This window comes from Equus przewalskii, chromosome 2 (assembly GCF_037783145.1).
Source record: "Equus przewalskii isolate Varuska chromosome 2, EquPr2, whole genome shotgun sequence".
NCBI classification, from domain to species: Eukaryota; Metazoa; Chordata; class Mammalia; order Perissodactyla; family Equidae; genus Equus; species Equus przewalskii.
The window spans coordinates 47,787,498-47,806,523 of NC_091832.1; the positions used below are offsets into that span (position 1 = coordinate 47,787,498).

Here is a 19,026-nt window from a genome sequence, read left to right on the forward strand (position 1 = left end):
CAATGCACAGAGGCAGAAACACAAGTGGCAGTAAGACCAAGGCGCTCACCGCCGGCGGGGACCCATGAGGTCAGCGCCCCGTCACAAAGCCCCTCTGTGCTGCCGCCTGCCCTCCTCCCGGCCCCGGGCTGCCCGGCACACCCTGCCCGGAGCCAGCAGGTGGACCTTGCCCAGACACCCGCCTGCCGCGTTCTTCCTCCGCTTCGACAAACCTCCCACAGCCACCGCGGATTCAGTACACCGCGGAGCCCACCCTGCCCAGGGACGTGGCCAGCCAGCCTGCCTTTCCCCGTGGCACCCTGGCCCACCGAACCACCAGGGTTCTCGATTCCTTATCATGCCAGACACTCAGCCTCACACCCTCCTCCCTGCCCAGCCCCGGAATGCCCTGGAAATTTGCTTCCACTTGGTGGGAGGAACCCTCCCCCTCTTGGCTCCCATCAGGCCCTTGTTGCTGACAGCGGGGAGCATGGTCCCCTGTTGAACCTCAGTGACACAGTCACCTCCATCACTTGCACCTGACAGGCAACATGGGGCCAACTGAGGTCTGCTCACACGGGACCCAGACTGAACTGAAGTCAGACCCCTTTAAGAGAGGAAGCTCACAGGGCCCTGCTGACAGTTTATTCTGATGACACGTCAATATACACAGGCTGGAATAACCCTTCATGTTGTAGCCAAAACAGAGCTACCAATTCAGTATTTTAAGGACCTATAACCTGTACCTGAATGTTCACAGCAGCACTAGTCACAAAGGCCAAAAGCAGAACCAGCCCAAATGTCCACCAGTGGACAAATGGATAAACACACTGTGGTAAATCCATACAACGGAATATTATTCAGCCATAGAAAGGAATGGAGAAACCACCAGACAGAAGGTCAGTAAGGAAACAGAGAACTTGAACAACACAATAAGCCAACCAGATCTGACACACGCACAGAACACGCCACCCAACAGTAACACACGCATTCTTCTCAAGTGCACATGGGACATTCTCCAGGGTAGAGCATATGTTAGACCACAGATTAAGTCTCAATATATTTCAAAAGACAGATATGATGCAAAATATCTTCTCTGACACAGTAGGATGAAGTTAGAAATCAATAACAGAAGGAAAACTGGAAAATTCACAAATGTGTAGAAATTGAACAACATTCTCTTAACCAACCAATGGATCAAAGAATAAATCACAACAGAAATAACAAAATACTTAGAGACAAAGGAAAACAAAAGCACAACATACCAAAATTTATGGGATGCAGAAAAAGCTGTGCTCATGGGGAAACTTATAGCTATAAATGCGGACATTAAAAAACAAGACAGATCTCAAGTCAACAACCAGAGTTTACAGCTTAAGGAACTAGAAAAAGAACAAACCAAACCCAAAGGCAGCAGAAGGAAGGAAATACTAAAGCTTAAAGCAGAGATAAACAAAATAGGAAAAAAAAATAGAGAAAATCAATGAAAACAAAAATTAGTTCTTTGAGAAGATCAGTAAAGTTGACAAACTTTTAGCTGGATGGACTAAGAAAAAAAAGAAAGACTCAAATTACCAAAATCAGATATGAAAGTGGGGGCATCTCGATCAATTCTACAGAAATAAAAAGGGCTACAAGAGCATAATATGAACAATTGTACACCAGCAAACTAAATAACCTAGACGAAATGGACAAATTCCTAGAAAAACAAAACCTACCAAGACCAAACGCAAAGAAACAGACAATCCGACCAGACCTATAGCCAGGAAGGAGATGGAATCAGGAATGAAAAATCTCCAACAAACAAAATCTCTGGACCTGATGGTGTCGCTGGTGAATTCCACCAAACATTTAAAGAAGAAATAAAACCAATCATTCTCAAACTTTTCCAAAAAATGAAGACGATGGAACTCTCCCTAACTCATTATAGGAAGGCAACATTACCCTGATACCAAAGCCAGACAGAGACACCTCAAGAAAAGAAAACTACAGACCAATATTCCCCAAGAATATGGATGCAAAATACTAGCAAACCAAATTCAGCAGCACTTTAAAAGCATTATACACAAGTGGAATTTATTCCACGAATGAAAGGACGGCTCGACATATGAACAATCAATCAACGTAATACATCACATTAACAGAACAAAGGAAAAAACCACATGATGATTTCAATTGATGGAGAAAAGGCATTTGATAAACCTGAACATGCTTTCATGATAAAAACCTCAACAAACTAGGAACAGAAGTTACCTCGTGTGTCTTTCCCCCACACTACCCAGCGATTAACTCAATTCTGACACTGTCTGCCTGGAGATAGCGTCGTACACCACAGGTTAAGGGCTCAGTCCTCCAAGATGCCCCCTCCCCATCTTCAGATGCCAATCGCCAGTCCAGGTGTCACCTGTGCCACTGACCCACCGGCTACAGGTCAGAGGTTCCCACCACACTCCCCTCAGGGTGTGGATTAATTTGCTAGAGCTGCTCACAGACCTCGGAGAGACATTCCACTGACTAGATTAACTCAGGAAGAGCCAGATGGAAGAGACCCACAGGGCAAGGCATGGGGACAGGTCATGGAGCGTCCAGCTCCTCCCTAGTGCGCCACTCTCCCGGAATCTCCATGTGTTCACCACTCCAGAAGCTCCCCTAACCCTGACCTCTTGGGTTGTTATGGAGGCTCCATTACGTGGGCACGATTGGTTAAATCACTGGCCACTGGAGACTGATGCTGCCTCCAGGCCCCTGCCCCTCCCCTGAGGTCAGAGGGGCGGGACTGAAAGTTTCAACACTCCAATCACTTGGCCTTTCTGGTGACCACCTGCATCCTGAGGCTATCTAGGAGCTCCACCGGAAGTGACCTTATTAGCTAAAACTTAAATGTGCTCAAAAGGGACTCCTAGTGAATGACAAAAGACACTTCCATCACTCAGGAAATTCCAAGCATTTGAGGAGCTCTGTGCCAGGAAACAGGAACAAAGACCACACATATTTATTACACCATACAAGGAAACTACCTCAACACAATAAAAGCCATATATGAAAACCCACAGCACACATCACCTCTCTGGTGAAAGAATGAAAGCTTTTCCTCCAAGATCAGGAACAAGACAAGGATGCCCACTGTCACCACTTCTATTCAACACAGAACTGGAAGTTCTAGCCAGAGCAATTAGGCAAGAAAAAGAAATAAAAGACATATAAATGGGAGAGGGAAAGTAAAATTATCTCTGTTCACAGATGATACAGACAACTGTAACAATTCCACAAAAAAGTCGTTAGAACTAATACACAAATTCAGCAAAATAGCAGAATAAAAAGTCAACACACAAAAATCAGCTGCATTTCTATACACTAGCAATGAACAAGCCAAAAAGGAAATTAAGAACAGTTCCACTTCTAATAGCATCAAGAATAAAATACTTAAGAATAAACCTAACAAGGAGGTGAAAGACTTGTACACTGAAAACCATAAAACAGTGTTGAAAGAACTTAAAGAAGACAAATAAGTGGAAAGACATCCCATGTCCATGGATTAGAAGACTTAACATCGTTAAGCTGTCAATATTACCCAAAGCTCTCTACAGTCAATGCAATCCCTAACAAGATCCCAACGATGCCTTCTTCAGAAACAGAAAAACACACCCCAAAATTCACATGGGATCTCAAAGGACCTCAAAGAACCAAAACAATCTTGAAAAAGAAGAACAAAGCTAGAGGACTCGTACTTCCTGATTTCAAAGCCTACTACAACGCTGCAGTGATGAAATCGGTGTGGTATTGGCGTGACGACAGACACACAAACGAATGGAATAGAACAGAGAGCCCAGAAATAAACCCTCACATATGTGGCTAAATGGTTTTTGACAAGGGTGCCAAGACCACTCGATGGGGAAAGGCCAGTCTTTTCAACAAATGATGCTGGGAAAACTGGACAGTCATGTGCAACAGAATGAAGTTGGACCCTTATCTTACACCACATACAAAAACAAACTCAAAATCCATCGAGGACCTAAATCTAAGACCTAAAGCAATAAAACCCTTAGGAGAAAACATTGAACAAAAGCTTCTTGATGCTGGACTTGGCAATGATTTCACGGATGGGACCAAAGGGACCGGCGACGAAAGAAAAACATAGATAAATTGGACTTTATGAAAATTGAAAAATTTTATGCATCAAAAGATACTATCAACAAAGTAAGAAAAAAACTCACAGAATGGGAGAAAATATTTGCAAATCAAAAATCTGATAAGGATATATAGAGAAGTCCTAAAACTGTACGACAGAAAAACAAACAACCAGATTCAAAATGTGCAAAGCACTTGAACAGACATTTCTCCAAAGAAGATATAAGAATGGCCAATAAGTATGTGAAAAGACGCTCAATATCACTAACCATTAGGGAAACGCAAATCAAAACTACAATGAGATATCACCTCACACCCATTACAATGGCTATCACCAAAAAAACAGAAAACAACAGGTGTTGGCAAGGATGTGTAGAAACTGGAACCCTGGGGCACGGTTGGTGGGAATATAAAATGGTGCAGGCGTTGTGGTAGACATTATAGAGATTACCCAAAAAATTAAAAATAGAATTACCATATGTCCCAGCAATTCCACTTCTGGCTATATACCGAAAAGAAGTGAAAGCAGGGTCTCAGACAGATACTTGTACATCCATGCTCATAGCAGCATTAGTCACAATCCAGTCATGCACCTCACAACGATGTTTTGGTCAACAACAGACCACATATGCAACGGTGGTCCCATAAGATTAGTATCACACAGCCTAGGTGAGTAGTAGGTTATACCATCTAGGTTTGTGTAAGTGCATTCTATCATGTTCACACATCGATGACATCACCTAACGACACATTTCTCAGAATGCATCCTCGTTAAGCGAAGCATGACTGTAGCTACAACAGGGAAGTAACCCAAAGGTCCATCAACAGATACACGGATAAACAAACGCGGTCCGTCCATATAACGGAATATTATTCAGCCTTAAAAAAGGAAATCCTGGGGTCAGCCCCGTGGCCGAGTGGTTAAGTTCACACACACTGCCTTGGCGGCCCGGGGTTTGCTGGTTCAGATCCTGGGCAGGAGCCTATGCACCGCTCATCAAGCCATGCTGAGGCAGCATCCCACATAGAGGAATTAGAATGACCTGCAACTAGGATATACAACTATGTACTGGGGCTTTGGGGAGAAGGAAAAAAAAAAAGAGGAAGATTTGCAAGAGATGTCAGCTCAGGGCCAATCTTCCTCACCAAGAAAAAGAAGAAAAAGGAAATCCTGTCATGTGCTACAACATGGATGAACTTTCAAAACATCACCCTAAGTGAAAGAAGCTGGTTACAAAAGACCACATAGCATATGAGTCCATTTACCGTATATGAAATGTCCAAAACAGGTAAATCCACAGAGACAGGGCGAAGAGAGGTGGTGGCCAGGTTTTCTTTCTAAACACACTTTAGAAGTAGGTAGAGGTGGTGGTTGCACAATAATGTGAATGCACAAAATGCCACTGAATTGCTCACTTTAAAGTGGTTAAAACAGTAAATTCTATGGTATGTGTACATTACACAATTTTTAAAACGCCTGTAAAACTGATTAACCTCCTATCGACGACTGAACAGAACGCGTAGGAAGGTGTTTTGCTAAATGCGAGCACAGGCCCGGCTGGTGCCACATGGCCCTTCCAGCTGCACGTGCGCAGGGGCCACCACGCAGCCGTATTCCCGCTGCCCGTCCACATCTGGCTGTGGTGTGCCAGCCCATCCAGCCCCCTGTGGTCCTGCCTCGTCTCGAGGTGCCGTGCACACCCTCTGGTCTGAGCCTTCCTCCTTGCTCTCCGCGGTGGGCAGGGCTGTCTGAGGCCAGGAGATGGTGAGCACAAACGTCCACACAGGCGCCAGAATCACACGGCACACCCTGTCCACCGCGGCCATCGGGTGACCAGAACAGAGTTGTCCTAACCGTCCAAGATTGGTGTTAAAATCGAGCCAAGAGTAAACTACTGGAGAGACGCCAATGCTTGAAGAGCCCCCGGGCCTGGGAGGCAGCATCCTGCCCACACTCCTGACCAGCGAGGTGACCGCCGTCCCCCCAAAGCGGACGTCAGCGCATGGGGCAGGCATCCGTGAGCAGGGGAGGGACACGGCCCTGTCACCACCCTTGGCGCCCCTGGGACCCAGCCGCCTCAGGCGCTGGTGGAATGCTCTCCAACAACGCTGAGTGGTCCCCGCAGCCTCGAAGCCGGCCCTGGTGAGCCTCTCAAGGACCCGCTCACGTGCCCGAGACGGTACTTCACAAAGCTCACACATTCTCCGAATTCTCCCACGGTGACGCGCCACCACCCGTATGTCACCCCCACTTCAACCTGTGGCAGAGACCCCCGCCCCCACTCCTGTGCGTGGAGGCTGAGCAAGGACCCACCACCACTCCCTACACGAGGCCGAGCCAGAGCGCAAGCCAGGGTCAGCGTCCACCCAGGGAAAAGCAAGGAGGCGCAGAGGTCGTGGACAAAGAACCTGAGACCGCGGGGCGGCTCTGCCAGGGCCCCACTGCGCTGAGGGCGGAGCTGAGATGCAGGAACGCTGGCCTCTGCGCCCTGCCACAGCACTGGCTGCTGGCAACATCTCAGGGCAGATAAACGACAGCCTGTGACCATCGTCAAAAGCCACCCAGGTGACAAACAAACCCCGCTCGAAGAGCCGCTCCCCTAGGGCGCAGGGGAGGGGGCAGTGCTCACCTCCCTAGCGGGAATGTCCATCTTCTCTTATGTTTTTGTGTCCAAAAAGACAAGTAAACTGTCCAACATGAAATGTTGCCCTTTCAGGGTGCATGCCCTCTCCACGGGACGTGGGCACCCCAGCGGGAGGGTCACCAGCAGGGGCAGCCCCTTGGGGGACAAGGACCCTCAAGTCCCTGTGCCACCAGCCTCTGAGGCCCCCTGACGGGCTCCTCTCCGGCTGCCTGGGGCTCCTACAGCCAGGTTTCTGCATCACAGGGTCTGAAGCAGGGCTGAGCAGGGTCTGGGTGGTCGGTATGGAATTTCCACGTACCCTGGAAATGCTCTGCCCTGAAGGACGCACGGGGCAAAGCTGCTCCAACGTGCTCGGGGTCCAGTAGCCTCCAGAATGGGGTCAGAAGCTCTCCTCTGGACCCATGTGCCTGGGCCTTCATCTCCTAACAACAGGCCCACTGTGGAAATGAAGACGACCCTCCTCACCTCTGGGGCCAGTGTGGACTGGGGAGGGCAGTGACAGGTCTGAGGGTGGCCACGAACCGCAGGAGATGCACGAGAGCAGCATCCAGCCGTGCCAGCCTGGGCCCTCCCCTCCCGGGGAGACCAGGGCATTTCTTGGACTTTTCCTTATGGCACAAACTGGCCACGCTGAGTCCTCCCTGCTGGCAGTTAGCCAGCACACTCACACACAGTCCTCGGGCGAAGGCAAGGACTCCAGGAAACCCCCACGAGGTCACAGAAGCTGCTCACTCTGCCTTTAGACTTCACGACGATAAAGGTTCCTAACCCACGGACCGCGAGGAGCACCCATCTTCACCTCCTGGCACAATGGACCAAGAGTTCACCCCTCACCCGCGATACGAGTCACAGGAAAATTGAAGGACTCACTGTCTTCTCCGGGACAAGGCATGCCTGGCTGCTCGGGGATGCTCGGGAAAACTGGACAGAAAAAAACAAAGAGCGTCAGTACCCCTGCAGCCTGCCATTTAACGCAGAAGCTCTCACAAGAAGTCCTGCTCCGAGTGAGGCGGGCCGATGTACTTTTGCACGAAGCCCACACTGCTGACCAGAAGCCACCCTGGGGAGACGCTCGTTAAGGTGAAACTTTGGAGACCAAACTCCCCTTATGAGACTCAAAATGCACTGAGAAGGCAACGGGGGGGTCAAGATAACAGAGCTGCCCCAGGAGACCCCTGATCTTTATCGATAGGTTAACACGGAGGTGGGACAGAACCGCCATCTCTTTGAAAATTGACTTTTGAAAGCACATTAGATTCCATTTCTTTATCCTCAAGATGGAGTTCAAAACTAAATATTTTAAAATATACCCTGGGCTTCCACAATAAATTATTATAATAGGAGCTTAAAAAGTATTCAAACTAAGCTAAAACAACCTTTTTCTTAATCTAGAAAACAAAGTGAATTTTTAAAGCACCACAGCCCTCGACGTTGAGAGGGAACATGAACGTGCCGACCACCACAACAAATAAAGTGGACTGGGCTAGGCTCTAAATTTAAAACCTCATTCACATAAAGAGCTACAAAAATTGGATATTGTAACCAACTAGCCCAGTGTTAGGGGGCAAGCCAATCCGAGAGAAGCTGTGGGTAGTTTCGAGCGTCGTCCCAGGCTCTTGGCTCAGCTGCCCACACGCCTGGCAAAGAGTCTAAGCTGCACGAGCAATGGATGCAGACGTGACCGGCCGGCCACAGCTGCTGCAACCACGCTCTCTGGGGCCCCAAGAGACCCTGCAGAACCAGGGAGTGCTACAGAGCACAGCCTGAAAACCCCTAATTTAAAGATTCGACTGAAATGAAAACAATTAGGATTTCCCAAGACTCAACTTTTAACCCAGCTCGGAGCTTAACAAGCTGAGGAGACGCGGAGCCTGGGGAAGCCACAGGGAGGGTGTGGTCCATCTCACCCGCCCGCTGTGGCCCTGACCCGCTGAGCTCCAGAAGAGGTGGAGGCAGGTGAGCGGGCTTCTGATGGGCCAGAGAGGGCAGCCCCCAGGAAAGGAGGGTGAAGCAGGTCAACAACCAGAACCCAGGCTGCTGTGCCCAGTGAGCAGACCCTTATGACACTTTACCAGGAAGAGCAATTTTCATCTGGGTTGATAGGATGTAAGAGAGAAAAAACCAACCCAAATTGCATCACATTCAACATCCTTAAATTCTCTGGCATCCTAAGATCTTAAACCGTGGTCCTCCGTGTGGCTTTCAGTCCCTCAGGTGGTCTGGCAAAGATGCCCACAGCCAAGGAGCCCCTCCACCCACCGGGCACCCCCTCCCTAGACCGCAGGGGGCAGACGTGGAGGGCCCCGCCTCCCCCCACCCCCGCCTGCCGGCCACCACTGACCGTGAATGATGAGCCCCTCGTCCCTGCGCTGACAGGCCAGGCGGAAGGCCTCCTCCAGCTCCATCTGGGAGGACACGGTGCAGGGGTCACCTGGGCAAGGTGGAGCGAGAGACATGGCTGAGGCCACTGCAGGCCTGAGCTAAAGGGTACTCAGCGCGTCAGACCCGAGTTTGAGAGGGCAGAGTATCTGCTCGTGACCAGCCACCCAAAGCAGCGTTGGGAGGTCCCAGAATGGCCAGCCCGACCAGTGGTCGCCCCACTCAGGACCCACATCAGAACCAGCCAATCCCCAGAAAGGACAAGTTCGTCCACAGCCGGAGAAGACCACCAGAGAGCTAAGCAGCACTAACTTTCCTGGCCGGGGCAAGATCAAGGACATTCTTCTTAGGGAGAGAAGGACGGAAAGGCTCCTTGCCCTCCATTGCTGGACAGGAACAGAGAAACTCGTGGAACCAGAGCCCTATGTGCACATTCCAGCGGGAAGGGGCGGCCGTGAGTCTCCCTCGCACCCCTGCGTCCTCGTCCTCGGCTGACAGTCAGAGTCACGTGCAACAAGGGGGTCTCTCCTGGACTGTCTCACAACCCCTTAGCTTTCTTGAATATGTTTCTGACAATGAGAGAGAAGGAGGGAGGGAGAGAGAGAGGAGGGAGAAAAGGAAGAAGAAAGAGGGAGGAAGAGAGATGGGGGGGAGAGGGAGGGAGGAAAAGAGAGGGACGGAGGGAGGAAGGGAGAGAGGGAAGATGAGAGAGGGGGGAGAGGGAGGGAGGGAGGAAAAGAGAGGGAGGGAGGGAGAGAGGGAAGATGAGAGAGGGGGGAGAGGGAGGGAGGGAGGGAAGGAGTGACGGAGGGAGGGAGGGAGAGAGGGAAGGAGAGAGAGAGAGAAAGACAGAGAGAGAGAGAGAGAGAGGGAGGGAGGGAGGGAGTGGAGAGGGAGGGAGGGAGGGAGGTGGGAGAGATGGACACTATGGGCCCAGCGCAGGCACCCTCCCCACTTCCCCTGGGAAAATGCAGAGCTGGCTCTTCCCAGTCACCCAGCAAAGCCCAGTGCGTGAGCCAGGAAGGCCAGGGCAGGAGGTAAGTACCCGCCCAAGGTGCGACCAGGAGAGCCCCACAGCCTCTTGCTGCCAGGACCAGTGTGCCATGCGGTGGGCCGTCCATCTCCCGAGGGGCATCTCACCTCCCGGCTCCCATGGCCCGCTTCCCTTCACAATCTCTCAGCCAACCTCTTTCCAGGAAAGGATTTCCCACGTCCCCACTGGGGAAGTTGGCTGTTAACGAGTTTAATTCATGGTTTTACATCTCCCCGAGGAAGGCGCCGAGCAAACTTCACAGGCACAGAAGATTTAGGGATTTACGATCTGATCCACACAAGCGCAGGCTACCTTCACTGTCCACCCACTTGAGGGTGAGGGGGTGCCCCTGGTGCAGACTGCACATCTCTCGCACTTCCTCACAGAGCTCCTCGAAGGTCATCGCGGGGTCCAAGCTGGTGATCAGGATGTCCCTGCGCAAAGAGGATGTGGACACGTTTCACCAAGGAGCACATTTAAATCAAATTAAATACTGATCACTGATTAGCCAAGTTACTGATTAATTAAAAGAAATGAAATTTTCCCCAAAGAAAATATTACAGCCCACCCCCCAACAGAACCATTGACCACAGTTTCTTACAAATACCACCACGAATGCCCTTGCACAGAAAGGAAAGACCCAGGTGCCTGGAGGCACCTGAACGAGGGGGAAAGAACGAGGTGAGGGCAAGCACCTGCTCAGGCACCAGGTTCAGATTCTGCCCAGAAGGTCACCCAGGAGGGGTGGGGGGGGGTGGGACACAAGTCTGTCCAGTCTAGCCCGGCGGCTTCACTAACCTGTTCCCCCAGCCTTGATAGGGCCAACTACGGGAGCAGGTGGAAGCGGGGCTGAGGGAGGAGCAGAATGAATAACTTGTGAACCCAAGGCTCCTCTTCCAGACCCGGGGGACCATCCCACTGCCTTCAGTGTAGCTGTGACACAATTCCACGCACACCTTTTTGAAAGCACCTCACAGAATGTTACTGTCTTTTATCTTTTCATCCAAAACTGGAATGTTGAATCTGGATGGTCACCCTTTGAGGGCTGGGCCTTCAGGAGTGAGGCAAGTTAGCACAGGGGAAGCCCATGAGACCCGACAAGGAGAGTGAGGGGCGGGGCACTATTCCCCTCCTGTGCACGGCTCCCCCTACTCACTGAAACAAGACGTGGCCCTGTCCCCCCAACAGACAGAAGGGACGGCAAGGATGGCCCCAACAGAGCGATCCGGCCCTTGCCCTCCGCAGCACGACTTCGGCACACGTAGGAAGGGGCCATCCCACCTCCACGGCCGGACCCTGACCACCACCCCTAACGTCAGCCCACTCCTGAATCAAGCAGCGGCTCTGAGCAAACACGGGCTCCTGAGGCTGCCAGCCAGCACTCTCAGACGGAGCCCTGGACAAGGGCCACCAGGAGTCTGCACCCAGCAGCCTGGTGGAAAGCCCTCTCTGGACTCCTGGGAGTCCCCAAGCCACAGCACCCAGCCCTGGGCTTTGCACACAGCAGGTCCTCGGTAAGAGAAGTCCTGGAACACAAGCCTGAGCTGGAGAGAGGGAAGGTCCAGCACAGTTGTCTCTGTGATCTTAGAAAAGCGAGCAGAGCAGGGTCTCCCATGGCCCAGCTGGGGGAGGCAGACCCTGGTCTCAAGCCTTCCGAGGGCCTCGGGGGACAGGCAAGGGTGAAGCTACGGCGGTGGGGTGGCTGAAAGTCCCTCCATTTTTAAGAATAGTTTCCACTGTGTCTGCCCCTCAGCTCCTGGCCCTGCTGCCCCAAAATAACCTCCCTTCCATGGCAGCAGCGACAGAATTTCACCTGGACCCACGGGGTTTGGACAAGTGAGCCCTGGTCTTGGTGGGCGCCTTCCAGGCCCAGTATCACTGCTGCGCTCTAAGTCTCCCAACTCAGACAGCAGGGTTCCTAACCCCATGGGAGGGGCCCTGGTGCGGGCAGACGTCAGGAAAGTAGGCACCAAAGGGAGTGAGAAGCTGGAAAAGGGAAGGAAACTTCCGTCCAGCCCAGGGCTGAAAGGAGGAGGGGTGTGGGAGGAGAGGGGGAAAATGAGAAGGGGAGGAAGATGAAGCAGGGAGAGGAAGGAGGGGAAGAGGGGAAGAGGGGAGGGGGAGTGGAAGGAGGGGAAGAGAGGAAGAGGGGAAGAGGGGAGGAGGAGAGGAAGGAGGGGAAGAGGGGAGGAGGAGAGGAAGAGGGGAAGAGGGGTGGGGGGAGGAAGGAGGGGAAGAGAGGAAGAGGGGAAGAGGGGAGGAGGAGAGGAAGGAGGGGAAGAGGGGAGGGGGGAGGAAGGAGGGGAAGAGGGGAAGAGGGGAAGAGGGGAGGAGGAGAGGAAGGAGGGGAAGAGGGGAGGGGGGAGGAAGGAGGGGAAGAGGGGAGGAGGAGAGGAAGGAGGGGAAGAGGGGTGGGGGACAAGGTGGGAATGGAAGGAAGAGGAAAGATCGTAGGGGTGTGGCCTCACTCCCCGGGAAAGCCTACTCAACAGGTCACACTACCCCGTGGTAACCAGAGCACTCTCCAGGGGCCAAAGCAGGGAGGGCGGGATGGGTGGGCCGGCTCAGCCCAGAGCTCCCAGGGGCTGCGCTGAACTTGCCTGTGACCCCTCAGTCACTTCCACTCCCTGGCTCAGTGCCTGGAGACCGGCTGCTTAAACTGCCCTGGGGGAAGGCTGGGGGTCGAGTCCCCACCCTCCCTGCGCTGGGGTGTGGACCTCCTCTCATTAAGGATCTGCTCTGATTTTTACAGAGTGGCTTGCTGCTCAGTTCCAGGTTCCCAGCGGGAGAGGACCGCGTCTCTTATATATTGACAGGTGTTGCACACAAGATGCTCTGGCCCTTGTGCCAGTCCCAGAGCCAAGACCGAGCTGACATCTCACCAGTTTTAGCAGCAGCTCACCCTTCAGGCCAGAAGACCGGACTCCCCATCTCTTCAGCGGGGTTGGCCGACCTGTCCCTCAGCGCCCCTTCCCTCCGGCTCCGCCACCAGTAGCCCCTTCCCCAGCGTGCACCCAGGAGACCCGGCTGAGGACGGCAGAGGGGGCAGGAGACCCGACCTGAGACTCCAGACGGGTGCGCTCCGGAGGTCAAAACCCGAAGCCCCTCCCTCCTCAGGTCGAGGACGCGCGGGCGCTGCGCCCCCAGCTAGAGCGCCGGGAACGCCGCCAGAGCCGGGACGCCCAGCTCACCCGCAGGGCCGGCGTTGCGCTCCCCTCCAGCCAGCTGGCCAGCGGCGGCCTCGGAGCAGCCAGGTCCGACCTCGGGGCTCCCGGGGACCAACCCCGTGGAAAGAAGCATCAGCATATGTGCCCAGCTCTCCCTCAGCGCCGTCTACTGCGCAAGGCGCGGCGGCGGGACCCCGGGCCCTGGGCGCAGCCCCCTAAACCCTCACCAGGGCGGTCCGGCGGCGGCCAAGCGTCGGGCGTTCCCTGGGCCGAGCCAGACGCACCCGGACATGGACCCTGGGAGGCGCCCGCTCGCCCATTTCACAGCGAGACAGGTCGAGTTCAGGGCGCCGTGTGCGGCCGCAGGGCCGAATCGGAAAGGTCCGGCCCCCGACGGAACCGCGCCGGAGCCTTTCCAGGCGCCCTCCATTCGCGCAACCCCGGCGGCTCACCGCACCCGGCCTTCACCTGGTTCAGTGAACTTTTCTTAAACTGAGATCTCAGGCTGGGTAAATTGGGGAAAATTTAGAAACTCCGACTTTTTAAAGTCTGCCAGCAGTTTCCACAATTTGATAAAAACTTTAGTCCTTACAAGTTTGTGGCCTTAACGTCCCGGCCAACTTTCCAGGGAAAATGTCAACATTTTGCCCAGAGCTGCGGAACGCTCGACGACGCCCGCCTCCCGCGCCGCGGCGACCTCCGGGCAAGTCTGAGCCCAGGAAAACCTCGCCGGGGCGGGCAGAGACCCGCGTGGCCTCCTGTGCCCAGTGCGCTCCGGGCAGGGCCCGTCGACCCCGAGCCTCGGGCGCCGGGGGCCAGGCCCACCCCGTCCTGCCCATGAGGTTTCCCGCGGGTGACGTTCCAGGGTGCCCGCAGCGCCCGCCTCGCCCGGAGCCGCCTCTCGGCGCTGGCGCGTCAGGACCTCCCGGGACGCCCCTGGGCCCAGCGGCGCCTCGCTGTCCCCTCCTTCCCGCGACACGGCTGGGAGCCCCCGAGCGCCTGCAGCTGCGGCGACATGGGCCCCGACGGCCGGCGCTGCTCCCCGCGCCCCGCTTTGCCCTCGGCCCCGCCGGCCTCGGTGCACACGCCCCCGGCCCCGGCAACGCCCCGCCGTCGGGCGCTGCGCGCTCACCCGTTGTAGTGCGCCTTCAGGCGGACACGGCCGCCGCTCCCGTCCATCTTGGGGCCCGTCCTGCTGGGCATGGCGCGCTCCGCCGGCCGCCGTCAGTGTGGCGCCCCGGGCGCTCAGGCCATGGCGCGGGGCCCCCAGCGGCCGGGCCGGGACGCCAGGTGGGGCCGGCGGCGGAACGCGGAAGGGAGCGCGCGGCGGGGGACCGAGGGGTGCCGGTCCGGGCAACTCCGCGGAACTTGAGTAGCGGGCGGGGCGGGGCGGGGCGGGGGCGCGGCCGGCGAGGGCGCGCGCGGGGGACGCGCACGGAGTCCCGGCGTCAGTCTCCGCGGGGGGGTGGGGGGTCTGAACATGGCCGACCCGGGGCCCAGCCGGCGGCCAATCGGCTGGGCGGGCGGTCCCCGGGCGGGGGCGGTGGCACCTGCGGCCAATGAGGGCGAGGCGGGGCCGCCACCTGGGCCAATCCCCGGGGGACCCCTCGGCCGCGGCCCAATGGCTCGGCGCTGGGCGGACTACCTGTCGGGCGGGGCGCGCCCCACCTGCGGCCAATGGGAGTGCGCGTGGCCCGGCTCTGCCCGGCAACCGAAGTCGGCGCGGGCGGCCGGGGGACACTGGGACTGCCCGCGGGGCGCCCCCTGCCCGCCCTGCGCGCCGGCCCCTCCGTGAGGTGGGCTCGGGGGCCGCGGTTCCTGGGTAGGGCCCCTGCGCTGCCGCGCCCCGGGAACTTGGTGGCAATGCCAGCTCTCGGCCCCAGTCCGACTCGCTGAATCAAACTCCAGCTGTCTGCGAACAAGCCCGGGTGATTCTGGGTCGAGCGCAAGTCTCAGAGCAGCAGGTCTAGGGGACAGCGGGGAGGGGTCGCCGGTGACGTGAGGAGCGGGGGTGTGGCCAGAGGGCGCTCCGCCTCCTAGGAGCAAGAGTACAGTAAGCAGCTCAGACCCCCGACCGCGAAGGGCGCTTGGACAGTGTCCCCAGCGTCCGGCCAGCTTCCAGATGCGGAGACCGAGGCTGCGATGAGCAGAGAACCTGGCCGACGTCACGATCCGGACTCAGCTGGTTCTCCCGACCCACCCGCCCTCCACCCCCTGAGGAATCCAAGATCCCATTGCAGGAAAGGCTTGTCTACACTCGCTGGCCGGCTCCCTCTGCTCCAGTTCACCCTTCCGCCCGGGACAAGGAGACTGCATTTGCGCAGGCCGCCCATGACCTTCATTTCTGAGTCCACAGCCTCTCTGGGTCTTACTGATTCCGTGGCATTTGATCTGGTCAGTCGCCTTTAACGCCATCCGCGCCCCACGCCACCCCTCAGATGCCCGCGTCCTGGGCCCCTTCCCCTTAAATGTGGGATAGGCTTCTCTGAGGAACCCATCCCTTACTGGATGCATCCACAGGGGCCCCAATCTGCTGTTTGCAGGACCTCAGCTGGGCACCAGTCGCGCACCACAGACTCAGAGGTCTGCAGCCCCTCATCCCTAGCACTCCTGCCAAACACAGTCGTCCCATCGGCCACTCCCCACTGCCTCCCTGTTTTTCCCCACCCCACCCGGTTGGCAACCTCTGACCCGGACTCCAGTCCCAGCCAAGCCTTTACCGCTCACTCCTCAGCTCCACTCCTCTCCTCCCATTCGCACACTTTCATTCCACAGATGCTTCCTGGCGTCTCCTCGGTGCCCGGCGCTGGAGTGACGCTGGGGAACCCAATGGACACATCCCTGTGGTCATAGAACCATATTCTCCCCAGAGGTGGGCACACAGAATCCTGTTGACGGCCTACCTCTCACCTCCTTAAAGTGCTGTGAACTCTCCCCTTAAAAAAACCTCTGCACCCTTCACCCCCCCCCCCCCAATTTCTCCACTCCTCTACAGGAAACTCCTGCCAGGAGCTGTGCGCAGCCCCCGCTCCCCCTACTGTCACCATCAACTCCTATGTTTTAAATACAATGGCCAGTTTTCGGGCTTTGTCTTAATTGACCTTGACAGTGGGTCTCCTGGAAACACCTTAAGACGCTATTACTCTCTCCCGTCTCCTCCTCCATCTCCCTCTGCAGCTTCCTCCTGGGCTCCCAGCCTTTCAATGCGCCCCTCGCCCCTTCTCAGTCTTTAGAGATTCTCAGGACCTTGAGCTTCTCATTTCCTCTTAGGGCTCCGAATACCAGGCCAAGCTGAGATCGCTCCCCTGAGCTCTGGAGCCTGATTCCCCCACACACACGCCTGTGCTCCTAACAGACGCCCCTCGGCCTTGCTCTTCTCCGTCCTGTCGTCCTGTCGGTGCGGACCCCTCTCTCCAGGTGCTCAGCTTGAAACCTCAGAGTTGATTTTGCCTCCTCTCCCTCTCGTACCCCACACCCCTCCATCTGCAAATCCTGGCAGCTCCACTTTCAACACGTTTCCAGATTCCAACCCCATCCCCCCACCTCCATTGCGACCGCCTGGTTCAAGCCACACCCGCTGTGCTGGGGTTGTTGCGGCAGCCTCCAGTTTCCTTAAAACAGAAGTCAGTCCCTGTCCATCTGTCTGGTGTTCAAAATCCCCGGTGATTCCCATCATTCTCGGGAAAAGCCCACAGGCCCTACAGGATCTGGGACCCTGTGCTTCTCTGCCCTCATCTCCACCATTCTTGTCCTGGCTGTACTCCACTCCAGCCGCCTGGCTGCCGCCTGCCTCAGGGACTTTGCACATGCTATTCCCTCTCCGAAGAGCTCCTTCCCCCAGACCCACCCTTCCTTCTAATCTCTGCTTAAGTCCCTGACGTCTGTATTAGTATCTGCTCCCCCGCCCCTACCTCGTGGGGTGACTCCACACCCCAGCACGGACACACAGAGCTCCATGGCTGTCAGTTGGGCATGAAGGGAACGGGACTGAGGGTTTGCGCTGGGAGGGGAGCAGCATGGTGCTCCCAGGGAAGAGCAGGAAGCTGCCATGTGAGCAGAAGCCCTGGGTGGCAGGTGAGTGTGTGGGGCACAGCTCCCCCATGCCAGGCCCCTCAGCCTAGGGGTGGGGCCCCTGTTCTCCATGGGGGAGGGGAGGGGCCTATTCCAGGAAAGGGGATTCCACCCTGGGTCTCCACCACATCCAGTCCCAGGCCAGGTTGAGGGCATATGGTCGCCTGCTGTGCCCAGAAAACGTCCCAAGGCCTCCCCAGCAGGCTGGGGCCCCCCTTTTGCATCCTCAACAAGCTCTGCAAAACAAGTGCCCCCATCCCATAGCCCAGGCCACGGACAGCCCTGGCGGGGGTGGGAGTAAGTACATCCCAGCCACTGGAGCTGAGCCACCCCATGGAGCAGAGGGCAGAGGGCGCGGTCCTGAGGGACAGGCAGCCACACCCAGCCTGGTGTCAATGTGTCCACTGCACCCTGACAACCAGAGCAGCGTGTTTATTCCCAAGTTTGCTGACCACTTGCCCCTCCGGACACGGCTGGTGTTGGGACCCCATCAGCCTGGGTCACCGCTGTGTCCCCACTGCGTCCCAGGCATCTAGCACCCCGAGGAGAGAATGAATAGATGAGGACCTCTTGGAGGTGCTGGGACCATGTGGGCCCCCTAGGACCTTGGGCCTTGTTTTGGGGGCCACTGGGCAGGGTTACTGCCTCTCCCTGTCTGCAGTCCGTGGAGGCATAATGGCTGATGGGAGGACCCGCCCCAGGCCCTGGCGGGCAGCAGAGCGGGAAGGTGACCCTTGGACCCAGGCGCAGGCTGTGCCAGGCCTGTGAAGGGCCCTGGGGACTGAGGGCGCGGCTTCTCACCTCTTGGCAGTTTCTGTGTTGCAGATTTTCCAAAAAGTCCACACATGCTTTCACAATCACCAATACCTATTCTGTCCATAAGGAAAAAGCACAGCGGTGGGTGGTGGTTGCTGTTTTAACTGATTATAACAGTGACACAGGCGTACTGTAAAACTTCAAAGGCAGGGAGCTGTGCAGAGCGAGGAGCCCTCCTGACTGCTTCCCTCCTCTCCCGGCAAACCAAGTCCAGCCGCGGGGGAGACACCGTCCCTCTCTGGCCACCTGGGACCCGAGGGCAGATGGAGGTGCAAGGTGGCCGCCTGGCTGCGCTTCCCACCAGGTGTGGGGCTGGTGGGGGGAGGAGGGCAGCTGGGCCAGCAGAGGACAGAGTGGGGCTGCCTGGCCTCCAGCCGAGGTCCCCCCCGACCCTCCAGACAGCACCTGGCTCACCCCTCTAATTTTCTTTGATAAAAGTTCTTTTATGGAAAAAAATAAACAAGTGGGACTTCCATAGACTAAAGAGCTTCTACAGGGCAAAGGAAACCAGGATCAAAACGAAAAGACAGCCCACCAACTAGGAGAAAATATTTGCAAATCATGCATCCGACAAGGGGTTAATCTCCAAAATATATAAAGAACTCACACAACTGAACAACAAAAAAACAAACCACCTGATCAAAAATTAGCAGAGGAGATGAACATTTTCCACCGAAGATTTACAGGTGGCCAATAGGCACATGAAAACATGTTCAACACCACTGATCATCAGGGAAATGCAAATCAAAACTACACTAAGATACCACCTTACACCTGTTAAAATGGCTATAATCACTAAGACTAAAAG

The 19,026-nt window shown here is 55.7% G+C and overlaps 1 protein-coding gene and 1 long non-coding RNA gene across 3 annotated transcripts in view; one reads left to right on the forward strand and one right to left on the reverse strand.

Annotated features, from left to right (window-relative positions):
* PRKCZ (protein kinase C zeta) overlaps positions 1 to 14,863 on the reverse strand; it is a 112,034-nt gene extending 97,171 nt beyond the window's left edge. Inside the window, exons 1-4 of the mRNA XM_070611119.1 lie at positions 14,464 to 14,863; positions 10,477 to 10,598; positions 9,094 to 9,183; positions 7,623 to 7,673 (exon numbers count right to left, since the gene is read on the reverse strand). Of these exons, the coding sequence (XP_070467220.1) occupies positions 7,623 to 7,673; positions 9,094 to 9,183; positions 10,477 to 10,598; positions 14,464 to 14,534 (334 nt within the window). The 5' untranslated portion in view covers positions 14,535 to 14,863. The remainder of the gene's footprint in view (positions 1 to 7,622; positions 7,674 to 9,093; positions 9,184 to 10,476; positions 10,599 to 14,463) is intronic.
* A 140-nt stretch (positions 14,864 to 15,003) lies between these two features.
* On the forward strand, positions 15,004 to 16,427 carry LOC139081100 (uncharacterized). 2 transcript variants are annotated; one of them, XR_011536074.1, is made up of 2 exons: positions 15,004 to 15,725; positions 15,852 to 16,427. It is a non-coding gene; the product is annotated as an uncharacterized lncRNA (long non-coding RNA). The 2 variants fall into 2 exon arrangements; XR_011536076.1 differs by having other exon boundaries at positions 15,028 to 15,725; positions 15,875 to 16,427.
* Positions 16,428 to 19,026: the final 2,599 nt, after the last annotated feature.